This window comes from Strigops habroptila, chromosome 3 (genome assembly GCF_004027225.2).
Source record: "Strigops habroptila isolate Jane chromosome 3, bStrHab1.2.pri, whole genome shotgun sequence".
Lineage (NCBI taxonomy): Eukaryota > Metazoa > Chordata > Aves > Psittaciformes > Psittacidae > Strigops > Strigops habroptila.
Window position 1 is genome coordinate 76204195 of NC_044279.2, and position 22495 is coordinate 76226689.

Below are 22495 nucleotides of genomic sequence, written 5' to 3' on the forward strand. Positions count from 1 at the left end.
AAAATTCAAAAGATATTAATCCCCGTAGTCTCAAGGTACCAGATGGAATTTATCACATCGCTCCTTTTCTTCCATCTCCTTTGGTCTACGGTGCCACTAAAAAGGTACCCAGAGCAGGTAACAGAGAGAGGACCACCCCCAAAGTGCCAAAGTGAAGAAGATGAAGCCAGCTTCTGGTGCTGCCTATAGGAGCACAGAGTGGTTAAGGACTTATCAGCTGCATTCCTCTATGACTAAATCCAGGCAAGAAGATGCCAACAGCTCAGGAAAGGAAATCGTTTCTTGCTAGGCCACAAAAGAAAAACCACCACCCAGGTCCAGGCTTCAGGGAAGGGAACTCCTCACAAGTCACACTGCACTCTGACAAAGGGAAGTCTCCGTTAGCAATGAGAAGAGGCAGCACAAAGCCCGTGGGGAGCAAGGGGAGGGCAGGCAGCAGGCGGGACCAGCCCCGAGGCCTGCCTCGCACCTTCCCACCCCGGCCCTCCCCGCCTCGCACCACAACAACAACCACCGCCACACCACGGCAACCACCACACCACCCCCGCGGGCGGCAGCCGCTTCCCACAGCACAGGCCCAGCCCCGCAGCCCCCGCCTAACGCTCCCTTCCTCCCCCCACCCCAGCCTCAGCCGCCTTCCCGCTCCTCAGGGCTCGCTGCCGGCCCGAGACTGCCGGCCCGAGACTGCCGGCCCGAGGCTCCCGCCCCTTCCCTCAGGGCAGGCACCCCAGGGCAGCCGCCCTGGCCCGGGCTCCGCCACCTCACCCGCTCCTCGGCCCGAGCCGCCCCACACCGGCCGCCGTTAACGCATGCGCGCGGGCCGCCGCTCGTTCCGCTCTTACACACACCCCCGTGACCCCCTTCCCCCGCCCCCTGACGTTAACGGGCGGCCCGAGGGAAGCGGAGCAGGGCGGGCTGGGCTTTCCCGCGGGAGAGAGCGCCGGTGCCCGCTCCTCGGCTCGCCCGGGAGCCGCACAGAGCGGCAGGGCTTGCTGCCCGGGCGGGGGAATGCGGCCCCGCGGCTGCTTTAGCCTCGGGCGGGTTAATTTCCCTGCTGAGCTCCACTTCCTCTTCTCTTCTCGGTCGCGGGGTTAATGATAGCGCGGAGACTCACGCGGCGATAAATAAGCCGGGGCGGCTGGAGCGGTTTTACCGCCTGGTGAATAAACATCAATCCTTTGCGCCGAGCCGGAGCCGGCGGCGGTGGGGGAGCGGGCGGGTGGCCCGCTGGAGGAACAGGAGGCGCCGCTTACTCCGCCGGCCCGCCCGCAAAACCCCTCATTGGCGGGACCTTCTCCCCGGTTGCCCCCTTACGGCCTGAACGAGGAGCACGGAGGCGACGGGGACCTTCCCGGACCCCGCCACCGGCCAAGGCCCCGGCTGCTCGGCGACACTCGTCCCCTCAGCGGCGCGCCCGCGGGTTGAGGGGACCCCCGGCGCGCTCCCTCGCCGCCCCATTGGCTTGCACAACTGTCTGTTAAATCCTCCTCTTTCTCATTGGTTTATCCTGATAGAAAGCCCACCCACCTGGGCGGGTCTTGCCCATCTGTGGCAGCGGCTTAGTCCCACCCAGTCGCTCGGGTCTCCTTATCTGATTGGCTCTTAGCTTTCTTTGTCATGCTGGCCAGCTCTCCTATTGGTTAGGGCGCCCCGGACACGTCGAGCGGGCTCTGTTGTGTGTGTATATATAGCAAACAAGCCGAGCTGGCAGGGGCTCTCCCATTGGCTTCGCGCGCTTCGCAGGGGCGTGGCCCTCCCTCATGAATAATCATTACCCCGCCCACCGTCGTCATGGCTACAGGCTAATGACCCAGCTCCTCCGTCGCTGATTGGCTGGCACCTCCTCGGCGGGCCGGGGGCGGCGCGGCCGCGCCTCCCAGGGCGGAGGGGCGGGGCAGGAGGGCCGGGGCAGGGAAGATGGCGGCGACGGAGCGGAGCCGATCCCCCATGGGGGGCTCCCCGGTGCCGGCCTGTATGTTTGCCCCAGAGCCCGGCTCCCCGGGCGGGGGGCCTCGCGTAGCGGCGGCTGCTTGTCCCCTCCGCGCCCCCTTCGACGCCGAGGATGGTGAGGCACTCAACGGCGAGCCGGAGATCGACCTCACCAGTAAGGTAGGCCCGGCGAGCGCCATCACCCCGCCGGGCCCCTCGCTGCCCTCCCCCTGGCGCCCACCTTTCCTGTGGGGCTGCCCCCCGGCTCGGTCCGGCTGGAGCTGGGCGGCCCCGCAGCCGGGGCCCACCCCTTCTCCTCGCTGCCTCTCACCTCAGGAGAGTGAGAGGCCGGGGGCCCGCCTGCCCCTGCAGGAGGTGGGGGGCTCGTCCCAGGGCCCCCTCGGTCCCAGCATCACCCGACCGGGCGGCAGAGCCCGCCGCGCCGTGTGGAGGCGGCCGGGAGAAGCGCTGTGAAGTTGAGGTAGGGCTGGGAGCGAGCCGTGCCCTGGCCGGGAAAGGAGGGAGCTGGCAGGCTTGTCCGCCCTGCTCCTTCCTTCTCCTCCTCGGGGAAGCGCCTACGGCGGGTGTTGAGTCCTCTTAGCGAGCACAGGGTTTGAAGCCGACAGCTGCTTTAACGTCTCACTAACGTTTTCCCTCTGCGCTGATTCTCTGTAGTTATCTCTGCTGCCAGTCGTGCTAGTTCCTGGGGCTTTCTTTACAATCTTAGAAGCAGGTCAGAGCTTGTAATTCGTTGAGCATGAGGGCTCAGCGACAAGGCTGCCTTGCTCTTGCACACCGGGCTAAGTCAGCACAAAAAGGTTTGTTCTTGAGCAGTTTCTTTCTAGGAATCGAGTGATGAAACTGTGTGGTGGTCTTATTCCTGTCAGAATCTGTTCTCATTTCCGTCTTGCATTGTTGTAATACATGTATGCATGAGCCTGCCACAGACTACATCTTCCACCCCATCTTCTTATTTTTTTCTTCCCCCAATTGGCTGGTCTCTTTAACTGTTATCTTCTGCTGCCAAGGGTTTGATGTATCGTGGTGCCATCTCCCAGTCCAAAGTCTCCTGAAAACTTGGTTTGGTCCCCTTGTAACTATGTGATCCAGAAGTCAGCATAACTGGTATATTCTCCTGAGGGTTTTCTGACATCCCTGCTCTTCATGCTTCCATCTGGAGTTGTTCCAAAGTCCTGGATTTTCTTGCCCCCATGGAAAAATGGAGGAAGAGGAATTGTGGTGTGTGGGTGTGGAAACGTTTTTGTTTGAGGGGATGACCGGATGTTTTACAATGTGGTGCTGTATTCAAACAAATGTTCTGAAGATGTCTTATAGTAAAGAACAGAAATCAAGCCTGCAGTATCTATTGAGCCACCTGTTCATGCCTGAATGAGCTGGACAAGATTTTGATACACGATGCCAATATTGATCGGTGCTTTGTCTTGGATGTGGCTGATGTGGAAGAGGGCGCAGGAGGACGCCGAGGGCTGTGTCACTGATTCTTGACAGCCAGGAACCTGACCAAAACTCTTGACGAAGAAAGAGGAATGTGTTTCTCCCGCAATCTCCATTTGTGTTGTCAGCCTGTCTCCCATTCCTAGAAATCTGCAGGCACTATGGAAGCAATAGGTAAGCATGTTTTTGACCTTTATTACAAGTTACTTTTCCATACAGCAATGTACAGCTTCTGTCTTTTCCCTAAACCTTTCAATCACCCCTACCTTGGATGAGAGCTAAGACTATGAGCTCTGCTCCATTTCTCCAAGTTAGTCTCCTGCTATGTGCTCAAAACAGTAATCCCATATGGTGAGAATGCAGAAGCTAATGTGCCCCTCCCTCCTGATCCCCCCATCTTTCCTGTCTTCCCAGTTGAATTGCTGCCTTTCAATTCCTGCTTAAACCGGTGATTCTCACTGCAGTCTATTTGTTTGCTAGTTGCTACCTCTGTCCTGTCTGACCCACCCCCTCGCTGTGTTACATACGTTTCTGACTGTTCTCCCCCGGGGTGTTCATTGTAGGGTGTGCTTTTTTTAGAGGAACACTTTGGGATTCAGTTATCAAGTGCATCTTGTCAGCTGGTCAAGCAAACACTTCCATTTATCAGCAGAAATTCATTATCGTGTTGATCTTAGTGGGTGTTTATTTTCCCTTCAGTACTAACACACTGCAGTAGTGATCATCTTTCAGGATAAAACCATATCACACAAGGCTATTAGTGAAGAGCTGGTACTTATATTAGATCTACGTTGACAACAGAATGTTATTAGCACTTGAGCTATGTATGTCCACAGGAAACAGAAAGCAAAATGTGATATTACAGAAGGTGCCTTTGCCCTGACTTCCCAATGGCCGGCAGTCGCCTTCCAGCCATGCAAAGTGTCAGGCTGTGTTGTTCCAATAAAGATCAGCACTACATACCGCATAGTATTCGATTTGCCCTTAATCTTTATTGTTCGCCCATCTCATGGATATGGGATGCTTCTTTTGTAAGGACTGCCTGTAGGAGGGCTGATACACCCTGAGCTCAATCTCACTGGTTTCTTGAAATTGCACTGTCCAACTTGTCCTGCTGGAGTAAGCTCAGACAGCTGTAGCCATTACCCACCTCTAGTGTATGTTAATCCCAAAGCTGATCAGAGGAAAGGTGGGAAAAGCCACCTCTCCCCAGAGATTGGGAAGGGACTTTAGAGGTGCCATCTCAAACTTGTGAGATATATTTCCTTCTGATGTCGTGAGAATAAAACAATAACTGGTTGTTACTTTTTTTGCCCTATAGGAAATCTGAGGTTGCTAGACCCCACATGGCTCCTACTGTTAACTGCTCAATGCCTGGCAAAGTGGAAAGAACAAAAATGGAAATTTTTGACTTTGTGAAAACCTCTGAAAAACACAGATATGTAGTGCAAACATGGAGGGGATTGCTCAAAGCTAAAAAGCAGAGAGGCCAAGATGGAGGGCCTCTCTTTGACCAAGGAGATGGCAAAGAACAGGCTCCCTGTGTCCAGGAAGCTAGCTGAAGAGATCTTCAAAACAAAGTCAAGTCTTGCAGTGACCTAGGAAACAGCAGAACTGGCTGAGGGTCCAGACGCAGCCATTAGAAACACTGAACGACACTGAAAGCTGTGATCCATGAAAGCTGCTATTTGTTCCACACATCCTTCTCTTGACGTCCTACTACACCGTATCAGCTGTGAGCTTCATCGGTCCTGGGGCAGGCTTTGGAGGCAATCTGCCAGTGGAACACCCTTCAGCAGCACCTTTGCCTGGTAGTGAAAGCAGCAGGGTAGGGGGAACGGTGTTTTGAGCTGATGTGTGAGGGTACCATGCTGTTTGAGGCCCGGGCCCTCCTGCCTGGCACCATGGAGAAAGGTGACATCGAGCTGCTCATCTGAAATATCCCCTCATATTTTAGATAACATCCTGCCCACTCATACTGCTGAAGCATTTGAACTCATAGGAAAATAAAGCTGGTGATGAGACTTGAAGAGACTGAAGTTAGTGTGGCTCTATGCTGGTGGCCCCCATTATTTTGTTGATCTTTATGCATATGACAGCCTATTTAATAGGTCTTCCTGAGTCCCTGAGCTGTGCTGGTGCACTAGCCTAAATGGTGACCCTGTCTGCTATGCTTCCAGGAATTCCTGAAGGTGCTTGCTGGGCAAAACAAGCTCTACGTATCAACACACAGCCTTCCATTCCCATCCTGATCAACCCTCCAAACAGTTGCTGGTTTTCATCTAAATACATTTATATCCAGTGGTCTCCTTTAAGAAGAAAACGAACCCAAAAGAACAAATAATAAAGGCAAAACTCAGTCGTTTGTGGCATGAAGTAAAAAGACTATGTGGCCTTCCAGATCGGAGTGCTTTGCTACTCTTTGCAGACCATGCCAAGTAATTAAAAGGCTTAGGCAGGGCATGTGTCTAAAAGAGGCACGTGAAGGTCTCTCTTGTAGCTGCCTGGCCCTTGCAGACACATACATCACATACATGCTTTGTGAGACCCTTAATATTTGAGGAGAGTGTTGCTTTCGCTGCCTTAAACCTTCTAATCAGGCTTAACCACTTGATGTCTGTGCTTCGGTTTTCCAGATGTGTGTATTGCTATAATTTTGAAAGCTGCTTAAGTGTTATTTGTGGGGGTTTGTGTTCCCTTACACTCTAAATTCCTAATAAAGGTCTTCATCAACTATGTAGGTAGTAGGGGTAGTTCTTCCTTGAATACACATTGTGTTTAGCTGTGCTAGCAAGTCAGGCTGTGTTAATAGAGAATGTTGGGCAGGCTTGAAGATGTAATCATTATGAACTGCTGCAATCCATATGTTTTAGGCAAATCTAGCACAGATTTCACATTGGCCTCCATGCGTAGTGAAGGAAAGTACATTGTTCTGGACATGATTTCAGACTGTGTATGAAAAAACAGCTAGTGGAAGTATAGATTTCATTGAGTGTTGTAGTGTGGCACAAGCGTACCTACCCGTAGAGCTAATGGTAGATGGTAGACTTTACAACTTATACCAAAAGTGCTTTTTTTAGCAGAAATGCATATTTCAATTGCAACATCTAGTGAGCCACTGTATCAGCCACCAACAGATTTATAGCTATAGGCAGTCAAGGAGCAGGTGGCCCTGAATGGGTGATGGAAGGTCTCCTTGGTCTGCCACTGCCGTGCCACCATTGTAACCAGTCTCTGCAGGTGTCCTCAGCTGTTCTAAGAAAAATCCTGAAACTCTGTTGTCTTGTCTTCATTTTCCACTTTGTTTCTGTCTACTTTTTGCTTCTCTTGCTGCCTCTGTAGGGGAGATCAAAGGAAGTTGTGGTTGTTGCAATAACTGCAGTCAAAGCTTATTGGTAACACAGCTGCTGGCTTACAAAACTGCAGCTCTCCAATGGTGAATCGCCCAAAAGTGCTCATACAAAGTGCTTTGTACATCTGTCTCACAGCACTGGGGCGTGAAGTACTTGAAGTTTTGTTAGGAGTTTGAAACTAATGCTTATTCGTGTTCTTTCCTTCCGCTCTGCCCCCTCAGAAAACAAAAGGGGGGATCAAGTGTGTGAAAGACTTAAGAGATGCTCTAGGTTTTGGTGCCTAGGTGTGCTCTGCAGTGAGGGCTGACTGATTTCCTCTGGCTGTCGTGTCGTGCTCTGGGGAAGCAGCAGCACTGTCTGAGGTGGATTCTGGAATACCCAGCTAAGGAATTTCTTTGGAGGAAGTATCTCCTCCCCTTTGTTTTCCTTGCATGGAAACATGTATTACACAGAAGAAGTGGGATGTTCACTTAAATGTGGCTTCTAAACATTGGTTACTTCAAAAAGAGATGCTTGGTATTCTTACATGAAGTATATCTTGCAACATAAATGAACCCTGAGCTCAGACAAATAACCTTGTGCAGTGTCACAAGGAAATAGCTGTCAGTGAAGCTGGTTTAATAAAAACAAGTGAAAGCAAACCACCAAAAAGCGGTCCTGGAGAAAGAGCTCTTCTCTTTCAATAAAGTACATGGATCGATTGTCCGTATAACTGAAGCTGGTTTTGAAATTGTTTGCTTGACATCTGCAAATGGATATTCAATCTTTTTTCCAGCTGGTGATGGTGAGTCCAACTTCAGAGCAATATGACAGTTTGCTCCGGCAGATGTCAGAGAGAATCGATGAGGGATGTGGGGAGACCATCTATGTCATCGGTCAAGGATCCGGTGAGTGTATCTTCCTCAGGAAAACAACAAAACCCATTGCAATTATAAGAAAAACCTAGTTCATCTAACTGGACTGCTGCTTGGAACTTGGAAACCTCCATAAAATACAGCAGAACATGTGGGACATTCTTTTATTCCTGCCAGCAACTGTCTTGTGTAGCGGGGCTAAACATATTTTTTATATAAAATATAAAATTTATATAAAAGTGCTTTTTTTGGATATAAGGCATAAGTTGTCTGGGCACACCAGGAGAAGATGGAGGATCTGAAATTACAGTAACAGTTTTAGTACGGGCATCCTCAGTGCCTGATAGAGGTCTTGTTCTGTCTGGTTTTGTTCACTTCTCTATTTTAAATAACAATATTTTTAACCCATAGGAACGTATTTGAGATACTTTGGATAGCCAAAATATATGCTGCTGACTTACTTCGTTAGTGTGTGTCTGTACTATGGAAAGAAAGGTTTCCCTTTTCTCAGCGTGAAGCCTTTATTGCCACATTAGCTTGGGTGTGACTGCAGTCATTTGCCTTTTAGCAAAAATTGCCTTTTTAGCAGTTAGAAAGGATTACCTTTTGGTCTTCTCCACAATCTGAATATTTACATCTGATGCTGGTATTGAACATGGCCTTGCTTGAAATTGAAATTTCTTTCTCTGGATGCAAAAAGCTTGTCTATGGCTATCATAAGGCTAAAGGCACATTTCAAATAGCTTAGATATCTGCTGGACATCAAGTTGTTATGATCAGACATTCTGCTAGTTACGATGTTTGAGGAAGAATACAAAACCTGGTCGTCACTGCCAGGGTTGGCTGAGATAATGGAGGGAGAGAGCTGTGTTACTTCGGAACTGCGTGCTTTTGGGGATTTCTTGGTGTCTTGTGAAGCAGCCAACATAGAAGAGAAGCCTAGAAAAGGCCAGTGGTCATACAGGCATAGTGTTCTTGTCTCCAAGTGAATTTCCCTCATGTAGTCTGAATCTTTGGTGTTTGGGATAAACATATCTGCAGCGGAGATCTAGCTAGTCAGGCTAGTAGTAACAGCTTTCTATTTTAGGATACCTTGTGAGGGTTTTAACTGGTGGTTGTTGCACTGATGTACTTAGAAGTAGGCATTTTTTTTTTTCTTATAATATGAGCTAAAACTTCTAACTTCATTTTGGGTTGCTGTGCAGTCAAGGAAGATGGCTATTGTGTCCAATTTACAGAAGAGATCCCCAACAGAAAAAATCTTGGTATCCCTGCCACTGTCACTCCTTCTCATTCACTTTGAGTGTCTGTGATTTTGGTCATCATGGGTATCCAACTTGGATGACTGAAAAGCAAGTGAAGACTGCCAGGAAGCTCACTGCTTCATCAGTAGTGACCCTTTCGTTTATCCCTTGGCTCTTACTCTCTCGTGTCCTCTACTTCTCATTCCCCTTCTACAACCCAAGACCCCAGCCACGGTGCTTTTTGTTTTCTCCACCATCTCAACAGCTTCTCAGCCAGCTCATGAGCTAGGTTAGAAATCACCCAGCAGCTCTACTCGTTGGAGAGCTGTGCAGTACTTAAAATGCTGATTAGTTCGTGCAAACTGCAGTTACTGCTCACCAGCTGATGAGTCAGCCATGCATATGAATGCGCATACAGCAATAGCTTTGGTCATCCAGGTGCAGTGTAGCTCTCCACCTTTGTTTGTTGGGTTTTTTACCCACAGAGGAGATTCTAGTCTGAAATCCATGCAGCTTCTCAACACCTGGGTTAAGAGAGGAGCCAAGAGCTGTGGTGGCCTTGAAAGTGTCTGGATAGTTGCCACTGGCTTGCTCTCACTGTCAGTTCTTTGCTTGGGTGAGCTGTGCAGAGGCAGCAGTGCCTCCTTGTTTTTTTCTGTCAGCAATTCTTGCAAGTGCCAGGGGGAAGGCAATGAGACGTGCCAAAAACATTGTTTTAACTGGAGAATGTAAGATTCTAAAGAAATTGCTGTGCAGGGCAGACTTGCAGAAAATGTGTACTTGGGACGTGGTTTTATAAAATAAGCTGATTGTTTAAATTGGTCCCACATTCCCTGGTTAATTGTGGTGATATTTCAGTCAGAGCTTTCCTTTTCTTAATGCTTTTTCCTCGATTACAGTGTGAGAGAAAATGTTTTATCTGACTGAAGGAAATGGCATGCAAAGTACCTTCAGCATGTGATTGCACACAGACTACCTTTAGCATGTGAAGAAAGGGAATTAGACAGACATGCTTCTTTCTTGCCAATCCCTAAGTATTTGCTCGTAGAAATCGTGAAGAAAACTCGTCTAGATGAAAGGTGTTGCTTTTCTAGTGTCTTTTAAGACTTAGCATGAAGACAATCCTTTTTCATTTGGGGCAAAGGGTGCTTATTCTGTTTACATGGCTGACATTTCCAGTCCACATATAAACCCCAATCAGTGAGAAAGCCCCAGGCAGAATGACACTGCTGCTGGCCATTGCAAGGTGGTGCTCACTGTCTGTCCTTTGTCGCCCCAACATTGCACTAGATGGGACTGAATACGGTCTGAGCGAGGCAGACATGGAAGCATCCTATGCCACGTTGAAGAGCATGGCAGAGCAGATCGAGGCAGACGTGATCCTCCTGCGGGAACACCAGGAGGCGGGGGGAAAGGTGCGCGACTACCTGGTTCGGAAACGTGTGGGTGACAACGACTTCCTGGAGGTCAGGTGAGGAGCCGGGTGGAGACAGGGTTAGTCAGCAGCCCAGCTGCATTTTTACCCTGTGAGCAGTGTGTGATGCTGAGCTAGCAACGCTGATTTGAGTCTGGGTGTTGTAGCTACCCAACAAAGGGAATTGAGCTTGGCCACTCCTTGCTAATGAAATTGTCATTTTGTTGTTGTTGCTGTCCTTTTGTGAACAAACTGTTTGTGGAGGTTTGCCTGTGTTTAGCTAAGGGCTGTTGTTGTCTGGGTGACAACTTTGCAGTTTAGGGATCTTTTGTGTGCTGGAATCCCCCGGCAGGGAGTCACATGTACACGTGTGTCTGTATGTGTGAACATACATGTACGCTGCTGGAACACAGTGCTTTTGACTAAGGGTTCTATTCTATTCCAAGCCTATGATGATCCAAGTCACCTTTTAATGAACATATAATAGCTTGTGTAACATGACTTGAGAGTCTGCCCAGACCTGGATGTAATGGATTTCCAACATTTGCCAACAGCCATGATAATCACCTTTATCAGAGTCAAGGAAGGAGATTGCTGTAGGAGAGGGTTTTCCCCACAAATCTTTCATTGTTTGAGCTTTTCCTTTTCTGGGAACAGCAGTTTAAATTCCTGTGCTCTCCCTAGCACCTAGTGCTATTGCAGTGTGAGGAATATGAGGAAGGCAGAGATATTCCAGACCAAGTTGGGATTTAGTCTTTATTTGCCACGGTGTTTATGTTGGATTGCAGAAACTAGGAGTTGGAAGAGATATGCTGTATGGCATCAAGCAATGTCTGACTGTGCTCTGGACACCAGCGATGTGTTTCCACAGTCTTTCACATCCCACTTCTCAGAGTCTGGGATCTCCACTGTTAGCTAATAACTGTGAAAGAATCTCTGCTTGTGAAGGTCTAACATGTTTGAATCTGTGTTTGAAGTTTAGGGAGAACAAACTTGTTATTTGCAGGAGCAGTGATGCTTGGGGTTTTTTTGATTGCTTGTTTATTTCTTCAGGTATTATATTTTACCAGGTTCCTTTTTGCTTTCCCCTCCAGGGTAGCAGTGGTTGGCAATGTGGATGCAGGAAAGAGCACATTGCTGGGTGTCTTGACACATGGTGAACTAGACAATGGCCGAGGCTTTGCTCGGCAAAAACTGTTCCGCCATAAGCATGAGATTGAGTCAGGACGCACCAGCAGTGTGGGCAACGACATTCTGGGCTTCGACAGTGAGGGCAACGTGGTGAACAAGCCTGACAGCCACGGTGGCAGCTTGGAATGGACAAAGATCTGTGAGAAATCCACCAAAGTCATTACTTTCATTGACCTGGCTGGTCACGAAAAGTACCTGAAAACCACCGTCTTTGGCATGACCGGCCATTTACCTGACTTCTGCATGCTTATGGTAGGTAGCAAGAAGCATGTATTGTACTCGAAGGAGTGGGGCTGTTCACAGCTTTAACAGCCTTCATCTCTAAACTACTGCAAAGTCCCTGTGGGGTTGTGGAGGAAGGCAGCATTTCCCAGAAGTAGAGAGCAGAAGCCACTGTGGGTATCTCGCCAGGACTCTGACGCAAGTGCCCCAGGACTGTCCATCCAGGCAGGCCCAAGATATATGATTCTTGGAAACTGAAAGGTTTTCAAATTCCAGAAAACTTTGTTAAAACTGAGGAGAAATTAGTCCTTAGCCACTGTCCAACAGCATTTGAAATCAGCTGGGTCTGCTCATACAGTCGCAATGACACATCTACAACCTAATCACAGCCTACTGCACATCTAACACAAGACTTTGTAACCCTGTTTACTGCAGGAGGAACATTTACATCCCTGTATCTTGTATCCCTGGTGTAGGTTGGCAGTAATGCTGGGATTGTTGGAATGACCAAGGAGCACTTGGGCCTGGCGCTTGCACTTAATGTTCCCGTCTTTGTTGTAGTGACCAAGATCGACATGTGCCCTGCCAACATCCTGCAAGGTGAGTCCTACAAGCTCTTTCCAGGGCTTTTTCTTGCCTCTGAATGTGCTGTTGTCCTCTGCTTGGGTTGAGGAATTGCTGCTGGAGGAAAGCTGCTTTATCTTGTTTTGACTGCATCTTAAACACCTTCCAGAAATCTGTCCTTTTTCCTGGCCTGTTTTGCAGGCAGTTCACTCATAGTCACCGTTTCAAAATTACCCAAGTTGGGGGACTCAGCTGGGCAACCTGAAAATGTTTCTGCAGGGTTTTGCTCAGTTGAGCTCTAACGGGAGAAGCATACAATTAGAGTAGTGGCTTTGCTTTCTCTCTGGGTATTTTAAGTCTGCAGGGAAAGTCTGGAAGTTCTCTTGAAAGCTGCTTTCCTCCTTGCCTGCAGTTTGAATGTGATTTTAAGCTGTCATCAAACTTGTTTACCAGCACCCGTTAGCTGAAGGGCCAGCTGCTTGTTACATCCTGCTCACCTGGGCACTTCTCAGATACGCTGGCCTAACTACAGCAGCTCCTTCCTCTGTCTGAACAACCAACCAGCACTTAATAAATCATGGTTCAAAGTAGGTGCATATATGGGCTATGTTACTGGACTAGACACAAATGGGGATGGCGGTGAGCAGCAGGGGCTAGTGAGTTTTTGGCTCAGCAGCAGTTAAAGCAGCACCTCTAACCCCAGCAGTGTCCCTCTACCCTACGCTTTTTTCAGGCTGTGACCAACTCTCACCTTTAAAATTCTCTTGATGTGTTTCCCACACCTTCAGGAACATGCTGTGGTTAATTTCAGCAATGGTGGGGGTTTTTTTTTTTATAATCAGTCCTAAGAATCAGGAAAATAAATGCTCCTGTTACTGTCTGTGGTTAGTTCATTGTCTGTGGTTAGTTCATTATTGTAAAAATCCTAAATATGTTTCAGGTAAACAGAAGCATGTGATCAGAAGATAATCTAAATGTCTCTGTAAAATATGTTTGGCAAATAAATGTAAGGCCTGACCATAAGATAACAACTGGGAAAGGAGAACATTTGGCTCAGGGTGAGAAGAACTGATTTTGGGAGAAGCCACTCCCATGTCATGTTCTGTTTAAATTAGACACAAGATTTGACTCAAATGTATCTGTGAAGAGCAGATGGCATGATTAGATGTTTGTGTTTCTGTATCCAAAACATTACTTTCACATAGGCAATTATTTGTTCACAAAAGCCATCTAATTGGATGAGAATTGTAGAATATAAATGATTTGCTCTTTTAAGCCCTTACCAGCCTTTTTTTCCCCCTCATTTGTTGTAAGGCACTTTGCAGGAGTCTGATGCCAGTGCATCAGGTTAATGCCCCTGCTGGCTGATAAATATGAGGCTTAGAAAATATATTTAAAAGAGGCAAAAGATCAAAGTTGGGAGCCATGAGATTTTTCCCAAAGTATTTGTTTCTGGATCTGGTCCACCTACGCTGTCTTAGTCTGTGACGGTGATCTTTACCCCTTTCATGCTTCTCTAACCTTCTAGGGCAGGTTGATTGTCAGGGAAAGTGTGCCAAGTTTTGTTTGGTCAAAATTGGTTTCTAATTCACATGTTCTCAAATATTTCAATTCCTGAGTGCTCCTGGGTTTCATTGATTTCGGTATGAAAAACCCTTTCTAGGAAGAGTAAATACCTTTTAACGCTTAAAGTTATTTAGTAGACAGCTATAAAAAGCCACAGCATTGCACTTGCAGATGCAAACATATATGCCTGTTCGTGTATAGTGTTGCTTGGCAGCAGGCTAGCTGGCATGAAATGGAAGATGGAATGGCTCCTAAGTCCCACCTGGGCTGTAGCAAACTCATAGTCGCACTCACACACCTTTAGCCATCTTCTCCTGTCTATTTGTGGCAAAAGCACCAGTCTCCCTTTGGGGAGAGACCCCACAAAAGCAATCTGCAAAGATGGGAGATGCTTCCCTAACAATATTCATTTCACCCTTTAAGAAACCCTGAAGCTGTTACAGCGACTGCTGAAGTCCCCAGGGTGCAGGAAGATTCCCGTGCTGGTTCAGAGCAAGGATGATGTCATTGTAACAGCCTCCAACTTCAGCTCAGAGAGGTAACGGGAGTAGAGGAGAGTTGTTTCTCTTTCAATCCTATTTGAAGACTGGGTGAGAAGATTCAGAAAGAGAGTCTCATTGTTTAGATGTGTGAAGGTTGCATCTGCCATGTGGTGTGTTGATTCCATAAGAATGCATTGATTCTGAGGGTGACCTGCTTGTGTTCCCCTCTCTGAGACAAGTGAGAGGCTGCTTCTGGGCAGTCTGCAGAAGATGGCAGGGTATTTGGCTTCCTTCAGTCCCGGAACCTTACACCTTTTCCTGAATGTCATAAGAAGGCAGAGGCAATGTTACTGTTTTTCAAAAGTGGGGTGTTGTGCATCTGACTGCTTGCCAGGCTCTCCCTTCCTAGCACTGTGTATTGAATTCAGTCCCAAGATTTTGGATGTCTCCTACACGTGGAATCCCAGGCAGGGAGGTGAGCTAACTCCATTTTCATCAATTTCCCTTTACAGGATGTGCCCCATTTTCCAGATTTCCAATGTCACCGGGGAGAACCTAGATTTGCTGAAGATGTTTCTTAATCTCTTGTCTTCACGGACCAGTTACAGGGAAGAAGAGCCAGCAGAATTCCAGATAGATGATACTTACTCTGTCCCGGTAAGGGGCCTGCTATTTGGAAGCATTTTCTGCCTCTTCTAGGTTGAAGAAGCTATCTTCCCTAGAGAGGGGAGTTGTAGAGCTCTTCTGCTGGCATAGTTGAGTAACTCCACTTACTGTTTTTTCTTTTTTGGTGTAGGGTGTAGGAACAGTGGTGTCTGGGACAACACTGAGAGGCCTCATCAAGCTAAATGACACCCTGCTGCTGGGGCCAGATCCCCTTGGCAACTTCCTACCCATTGCTGTCAAATCCATCCACCGCAAGAGAATGCCCGTCAAAGAAGTGCGGGGAGGTCAGACTGCCTCCTTTGCTTTGAAAAAGGTGAGATGGTCAGTTCTAAACCCCAGAGTGCTCTAGGACTTCAGTTGCAATAAGACTGCTTCTGCAAACCTCATCTGCCTCTTTTCACGCCTGAATAAAATCCCATAGAACCTCTGTAGGTCCCACATTCCCAGTTGTTCCACCTGACAGCTGCCACGTGGTAGCTGCCATGGGACCCAAGGTAAGGAGGAGTAGTGTTGGAGATGTCTAACAAAGTGGAGGCATTGGAAGAAAAGTTTCCTTTTGTGCTAGAACTGCATTAGTGTCCTGGACAGTGCATTTACACTATTCCTCTCAGCTTGTAGGTCCAACTGCATGATTTGGGGTTTAACAATTAGCAAAATTTGATGTGATTCCTGTTGCAAAAGGTTTCTGTCAATAAAAGCTGCACTGATTTTAAGGGGATATAATTTAGGCTATACCAAACTTCATGTATTCAGGCTTATCATGTTGTGTTAACAGACATCACACTTTTGGAGAGATCATCTGCTTGGATAATACGCAAGCAGGCTGTTTGTTTTGCTTTTAAAGGATCAGTGAGTTAAAACTTCTGTGTCAGTGTCAAGCATTCCCAGCACTGTAACTAAAGCTTCCTTAGAAAATTCAGCTGAACTTGATTTTTGCAACCTTTGCATAGCATCGTTACATATTGCTAAACAGCTCTTGCTTTGCCTTTTGGTGAGCATGAGTTAATATCTGTGAAATCCCTTAGGATCCTTCTGGATGCAGTCAGCCAGAGAAGCAAATTTCTTCCCTGGAGAATCAGCCAAGCTTTTTTGTGTCTCTGCTTTTCAGATCAAGCGTTCTTCCATCCGGAAAGGCATGGTAATGGTGTCACCCCGCCTGAATCCACAAGCATCGTGGGAGTTTGAAGCAGAGATTCTGGTGCTCCATCACCCCACCACCATCAGCCCACGATATCAGGCCATGGGTATGTGTCTCAGTGTTGCCTCATCTTTGTTTCCCAGTGGTAACAGTTTGTATCCATTCTAGCCTGAGATAATTTTGCTCCTGTGGGTCTGTGAACCTGAATATGCACCATAGTTCGTGTTTTTACCTTTGCCAGCAATGTGTTAGAGAGAGGGGAGGGATCTGACAGAGAATGGGGGAGGCTGTAGGTAAAAAGGGGATGTGTGACTCCAAGTGTACTTGGAGCCTGCCTGAGACAGATCTCCGTGCTGCAAAGATTCTTCAGCTTCAAATGCTGGTGGAAGGACTCATTTTGAGTCCTTTAGCCCAGCTGCTTGGTGTGTAGGATTCTGTTGAGGGTTCTTCAGGAAAGTCTCCATTTGGAGGCAACTGTTCTAACTTATGTATGTTTTCTTTTTGAGGACTGAACAAAGGCAGCTGTGTGACCCCTACAGTTTTTGCTACACAGTAGATTTTTACGTTCCAAACTTGGCCCTGTTAGCTATAGGGTAGCAAGAGCTGCCTTAAATGTCTCTCTAGAGTTTATTCCCCTAATGGCACTGGCTGCTGAAAGCCTTTGTGCATTCCATTCGCAGTGCACTGTGGCAGCATCCGTCAGACAGCCACGATTCTCAGCATGGACAAGGACTGCCTGAGGACAGGGGACAAAGCCACGGTGCACTTCCGCTTCATCAAAACCCCAGAATACTTACACATAGACCAGCGGCTGGTCTTCCGTGAAGGCCGCACCAAAGCTGTGGGTACCATCACTAAGGTAAAGGCTGAAAAGTCTGCCTCTTTTTTTGTCCAGTTACCTACTTTTGGCACTGAGAAGCCAGCAGGATAATCGGGATAGCTCTGGAATATTGAGGGAAGAGGCTGTCCTTCAATCACAAACAGCAGCCCATGGGTTACAGATGAGCAGTGTGCTTTGTCGTGTTGTGGGTTTTTAGCTGATGTGAATGAAGGAGTGTGAAGGTGGGAGGTGAGCCAGATGCCTCTGGTTCTTAAGGCTCGGTCTCTTTCTGACAGTTGGTAGCTGATCGCTTTGAGTCACATTGTGGAGGGTTAAGTGTCACCTCAGCTGAGTGGCCCTTTCCATCCTGTAAGGGTTCTTGGGGGCAGCTCAGAGGCCTAGGTTTCTTTGAACAGCCGCTGCTGCATTCTTCTCGTGATGGCTGTTGGTATGAATTCTCTCAGGTTTTTGTTAAAAAGCAGCACTGAACCTTACCAGATTGGCCTAGGTATTTTAATGCTGATTTTGGCCTCTCCCTTTGCAATTTGCAGTTACTCCAGACCACCAATAACTCCCCAATGAACTCTAAGCCACAGCAGATCAAGATGCAGTCAACCAAGAAGGGAGCCGTTACGAAACGAGAGGATGGTGTTCCCCCAGCTGGGACAGCATCTGGGGGCCCACCAGCTGGGGACGAGGCCCCCTCAACAGCCGCAGCGCCACTGACACCTCCTGCCCTGCAGCCATTGGTAAGTGGAGAAAATACCGTGTCTGTCCTAGCTGTTTACATCCTGATTTCATCTGTTGGAGGAGGGGTACTCTTAAAGCACAGGCATTACCCCTTCACCTTGGGACTCAATGTGCCACAGAAACAAAGAGAAATATAAGTAGTCTCAGAGCAGAAAGCAGAATTCTCTGATGGCTGGATGACTGCTCATGGCTGACCTTTCAGCAGCTAGCAGCTTAGGGTTCTGGGGCAATTCAGGTTGGACCTCAGGAAGTGTCTGCTTTGACCTCCTGCTCTAAGAAGGATTAGCTGTGAGGTCAGAACAGGGTTGCTCAGGGTTTTATCCAGTCATGTCTTGAAAATTTCCAAGAAGGAAGACTGCACAGCCTCCCTTGGCCACCAGTTTTACCACTTAACTGTGCTCACAGTGAAGAAGCATGTCCATACACCTAGTAGCTGAACTAGTGGAGCATTTAACAGCCGGTCACAGAATGGGTTTCTGTTTTCTGAATAAGAGGTAGAACATCCCTACACTAGAGAAATTACAACCTAAGTACTAGTATTAGGCACAGGTCATTTGCACTGTCAAGGAGGAAGGATGGAGGCATCCTAGAAGGAAAGACATATCTCTTTCTAAGGAAATTTATCCAGGTTGTTTTGTTGGTTAGTACTTCTTAGCTCAGCTTGTCTGAGAAGGTCTGGTCTGAAAGGAACTCAATTCTAACTGCAGGCTTTGGGAGCTATTTATCAGCTTTATTAGTGATAGAAGAAAGGTCTTTTCCTTTTAGTATACTTTTCTAGTAAGTGAAAGGTTCAGGAACTGACTCTGAGATTTGGTCAGTGTTGCCTGTCTTAATTTTAGCTATCTTAGTTGCCATTGGTCAAATCAAGCCCTCTTGAGGCAGGCTGGCTGCTGAAAGAGGGCCCTCTGGCAGGGGTTCTCTCATTTGCCTGTGGCTTTTTACTGATCCCCCATCTCCTCCTTGTCCTGATGTAGCATCACTGTGGTTGTAAGTAGTGCTCCCAGCTTGCTGTTTCATCCCTCCCCCTGAGAGTCTGTGTTGCTTTTGTTCTTGCTTACCTCTGCCTCTCTCTCTTTGCTGCTTCCCCTCAGCCTGCACTGGATGAAGAGCCCCACATCCGTGAGGGCAATAAGGTATTTGGCTGCTTTAAAAGAGAAGGGTGGGTTTGCTGGCCTGAGCCTGGGTACAGTCAGGTTAAAAAGGAGGGGGGCAGGGTCTCTCCCTCCATTCTGCATAAAGCCAAGGGAGCCTGAGGCCTTGATTTCCCAGGTGCTGAGCCCCATGGGACCTGATGACTCTTATGGGAGTGAACCATTCAGAAAATTGGGAAATCAGGTCCTCCCCAGCTTGAAGAACTGAACTTCATGGGGTATCTGTCTCTCCACCTTTCTTCATGGTGTGTCTGCCTGCCTTATCTCCTTCCTGCAGTAGTAGGAAGCTGATCACTCACAACTGCCCTCCTGCTGTCTGGATGTGTGTAGTCCATCTGGATTCTGATTCAGAGGTTGCTGTGCACTGAAGTGCATCTTCTTGTTTTTCAGTCTAAAGTCGGAGGAGGAGGACGGCGACGTGGGGGTCAGCGCCATAAAGTGAAGTCTCAGGGAGCCTGTGTGACTCCTGCCAGTGGCTGCTGAATTTCTTACTCCTCCCCCCTCTGAGGAATTCCTCCCCTTCCCTTCATTTCTTATCCAAAAGATCCAGAGCAGCTTAAACCAAAACCCATCCAGCTGATTGGCTGCAGAAGAATCGTCCCTCCTCTCTGAAGGAAGCGATGGAGAGGAGAATAATTTATAAGCTAATGAAGGTGATGAGACACACAGAACTGAGTAACTGACACCTTCCTCCCCCCCCCTATTGACACATTTTTGTACATCATGGGCTTAGTTTTTATTCTTAGTTTTTATTATATTTTGTGTGCATGAAGATGAGAGGAGAGTCTGGATAGAACTGCAAAGAGCCAGTTAGCTGCCTCCCTCCTCCCTCACCCCATTCTGTCCACAGGACTTGCTGCTCTCCTCCTCTTTGCTGTCTCAGATCCAGGGGTTATCAAACGCTGGAAATTTCAGACTTGCAAAGGTTAAAACACATTGCTTAGGATGGCTCCACAGGGCATTGTTTCCTCACCACTGAGGCCCCGTGCCAAATTTCTGGATTCTCTTTCTAAGTGGGTTTAATTTAATGTTGTAGTGACTGAAGTTTGAAGGAGATGGTAAGAAAGTTACTCACAGATCTGAGAGGGAAACAAATTGGAAAGCAGTTCTTGACGTTGAGGAATCCTATAGTGAATATACTTCTCGAATATGTTGATAGCACTGAAGATTTTAATTGGAGACAGAATTAAATGGGCAGGCATTTGCCCATCCTGTTCCCCTTCCCATCACGCTGCTTTTCCTCATTGTTTGCTTCGTGCACATTGGATTGAATTGAAGCTGCCTCTTGAGGCTGCAGCAGCTCAATTGACAGTATTAAGAATATATTGGAGGAACATGTGCTCTGTCCTTAGAACCAGAGAAGGCCTTCTCACCTCAGTGGACAGAGATCACAGGTGGTTACACAGGTACCTTTAGAACAGAGACACCAGGCAAACCTGACCTCCCCTTGATTTTGTTTACTCCAGTATTTCCTAAATCTTCTGGAACTCACTGGCCAAACTTTGCCATGACAGAGGTAGGATTTGTCTTCTCCCCTCTTGGCCAAAGAGGGCAATGATGGAGTGGTACCGAACTTATGGAAGTGCTTTCAGGTTTGGAAGTACATGGTAGTTTTTCTTTCTTTTTTTTTTTTTTTTTTTTTTTAAAAAGAAAAGATTGTATGGTGGGTTTTTTTTTTTTTTTTAATGACAAATTCTGGCTTTTCTAGGAAGGCCCTGCAAGGACAGTCTATGAATTAACTTCATTGTTACGATATTTGTTAACCCTGCGTTGTGCAAGTGATCAATTCCCTGCTTATTTTGATCTCTCTTCTTCTAACCCTGCCTCTTCGCTTGGCTCCTGCGAGGACAGGAGTTCTCTGCCAGCTTCTGGTGAGCTGTGGAAGCGTGGGAGCATTTTGAGGGAGGAGGCGGCATCCTCAGCAAATTGTTGCTCTCCCCAGCCGGTGCGGTCAGCCTTGGTTTCTTTGAGGGCTTCCTCCTCCAGTGAAGGATTATGTTTTAATTAGGGGGTGACTGTAAGGTTTCTGCTCCTCCTTAGCGGTTGTTCCTGTTTCTCACTCTGTGGCACCTATGTGGAGTTCATTCCAGTTTACCTTGTGATTTGAGGTAGGCTTTCAAGCCGACTGAGCGACAGCAGGCCTCAGGAGGGGAGAGCACATCTCCCGATGCCGGCACCAGCACTCCAAGAGCATTAAGTGGCATGGGAGAGGTGAGGAATGTGGTTTGGAGACGAGGGTACTTTGCCTTAGAGACTGCAGTGGCCTGAGCATGGTGGAAGAGGAGGTCAGACAGTCCTTTCCAAGCTATGTGCCTACATACCAGCACTCTCCTGGCGAGGGAGGAACTATAGGCAGCTACAACACTAATAGCACCCGCATTGTGAGGGGGTGTGAAGTGTGGCTAAGCAGGGCACGAGGGCCTGGTGGGGTTGTCTTCTGGCCCTGTAGCAGCATCAAACTGCATCTGATTTCACTGCCCTCTGCGTCTGAGGGGAACAGGGAACTCGAGGCGGTTTTCTCTTTCTCCATTCCTTGTGCTCCAAATGAAGGAGACTGCCGAGACTAGAAGAGGATTTACTTCAGTTTGTGCAAAGGAGGTGGTGGTGATCTTCTCTTTTGTGACCAGCATTCAAAGATCACTCAGGCTGGTGTGATCTATAAAATAAATTTTAAAAAAGTTTGTTCCAAGTTAAAGTATGTCTTGTTGCATTTTGTCCTTCTGGAAAACCAGCGCTTGCCGCTCTAATGCCAAAAGCCAGACCAAGAGCATTTGCCTGGCCCCAGGCTCCTTTGCTGGCTCCGTTCGTATTGAAGGCAGGGGAGGGCATGCCATGCCACACCACAGGAGAGTGCTGCTGAGCCTCTGCACAGCCCTGACAGCTTTTACTCTAAGTGCTTCTTGGTGGCAGAGGGTTGAAATGAGAACGCTTGCATGATGTGAGCTATGCTGTGTGAAATGTGCACACGTGTGTGTGAAGAGCTGCTATGGCAAATCATTGGGGGCCAGCTCCATCTGAGACACTTTGCCAGACGACGCAGTTATAGCACAGCACTTCCATTGCCTGCTTGGAAGACAACATAAGCTTGTGCTCCCTGGACCTTTGCTAGGACTTGCACACTCAACCCGTTTCTGTAAATATAGCAGGAGTGTTCCAGGGTGTGGAATGGGGCCTTTTCCTGCCACCTCAGTTGATCTCAGAGGTTCACGAGCGCTGTTCCTGCCCTGCACAGCTGCTCACAGGTGAGTGTTGGACTGGGGAACTGCTGGTAGCTGGAGGAAAGGTCCATGCAGCCCATCTCCTACACCTGGAGAGGGCTGGTCCCAGGGCCAGCAGAGAACAAGCCTTTCCCCTAGAGGGGCCAGTAAAGAACTGCATAGACACCCCTCAACACAAAACCTGCCTCCAAGCCCATCTTGGTTAAGCAGACCACTGGTGTGTCTCTCCTCAAGCTCAAAGCCAGTCCCAGTTTCCCTTTTTGCAGCCTTTTTTCTTTATGCTCTAGGTTAACAAACTTCCTCAGGGTGAGAACAAGTAGCTGCTTCCTTTCTACTTGCTCTTTAGCTGGCCTGCAGAATAATTTATAGCCCATGTTTAAGGAAAAAAGAGCAACCTGCAGCTACCCTTACTTGTGAGGTGTGTCAGGCTCTGTCGTTGCCCTCCCTGCTGCCCCAGTCTCATTTGCTGCTCCTCAAC

The 22495-nt window shown here is 48.0% G+C and overlaps 1 protein-coding gene and 1 long non-coding RNA gene across 5 annotated transcripts; one reads left to right on the plus strand and one right to left on the minus strand.

Annotated features, from left to right (window-relative positions):
• Nucleotides 1-30: 30 nt before the first annotated feature.
• Nucleotides 31-1421, minus strand: LOC115604781. 2 transcript variants are annotated; one of them, XR_003990408.1, is made up of 2 exons: nucleotides 1115-1421; nucleotides 31-360 (listed from the first exon to the last, which is right to left on the minus strand). It is a non-coding gene; the product is annotated as an uncharacterized LOC115604781 (long non-coding RNA). The 2 variants fall into 2 exon arrangements; XR_003990407.1 differs by lacking the exon at nucleotides 1115-1421 and adding an exon at nucleotides 766-834.
• Nucleotides 1422-1880: 459 nt separating this feature from the next.
• Nucleotides 1881-21494, plus strand: GTPBP1 (GTP binding protein 1). 3 transcript variants are annotated; one of them, XM_030478180.1, is made up of 13 exons: nucleotides 1881-2109; nucleotides 7513-7624; nucleotides 10126-10306; nucleotides 11344-11692; nucleotides 12139-12262; nucleotides 14216-14330; nucleotides 14787-14931; nucleotides 15071-15253; nucleotides 16049-16184; nucleotides 16759-16937; nucleotides 17450-17647; nucleotides 18740-18781; nucleotides 19190-21494. In XM_030478180.1, the coding sequence occupies exons 1-13, from the start codon at nucleotides 1918-1920 to the stop codon at nucleotides 19280-19282; spliced, it is 2049 nt and encodes a 682-aa protein (XP_030334040.1). In that variant the 5' UTR covers nucleotides 1881-1917; the 3' UTR covers nucleotides 19283-21494. The 3 variants fall into 3 exon arrangements, with proteins under 3 accessions (XP_030334040.1, XP_030334041.1, XP_030334042.1); XM_030478182.1 differs by lacking the exon at nucleotides 1881-2109 and adding an exon at nucleotides 2194-3558; XM_030478181.1 differs by lacking the exon at nucleotides 18740-18781.
• The last annotated feature ends 1001 nt before the right edge of the window (nucleotides 21495-22495 follow it).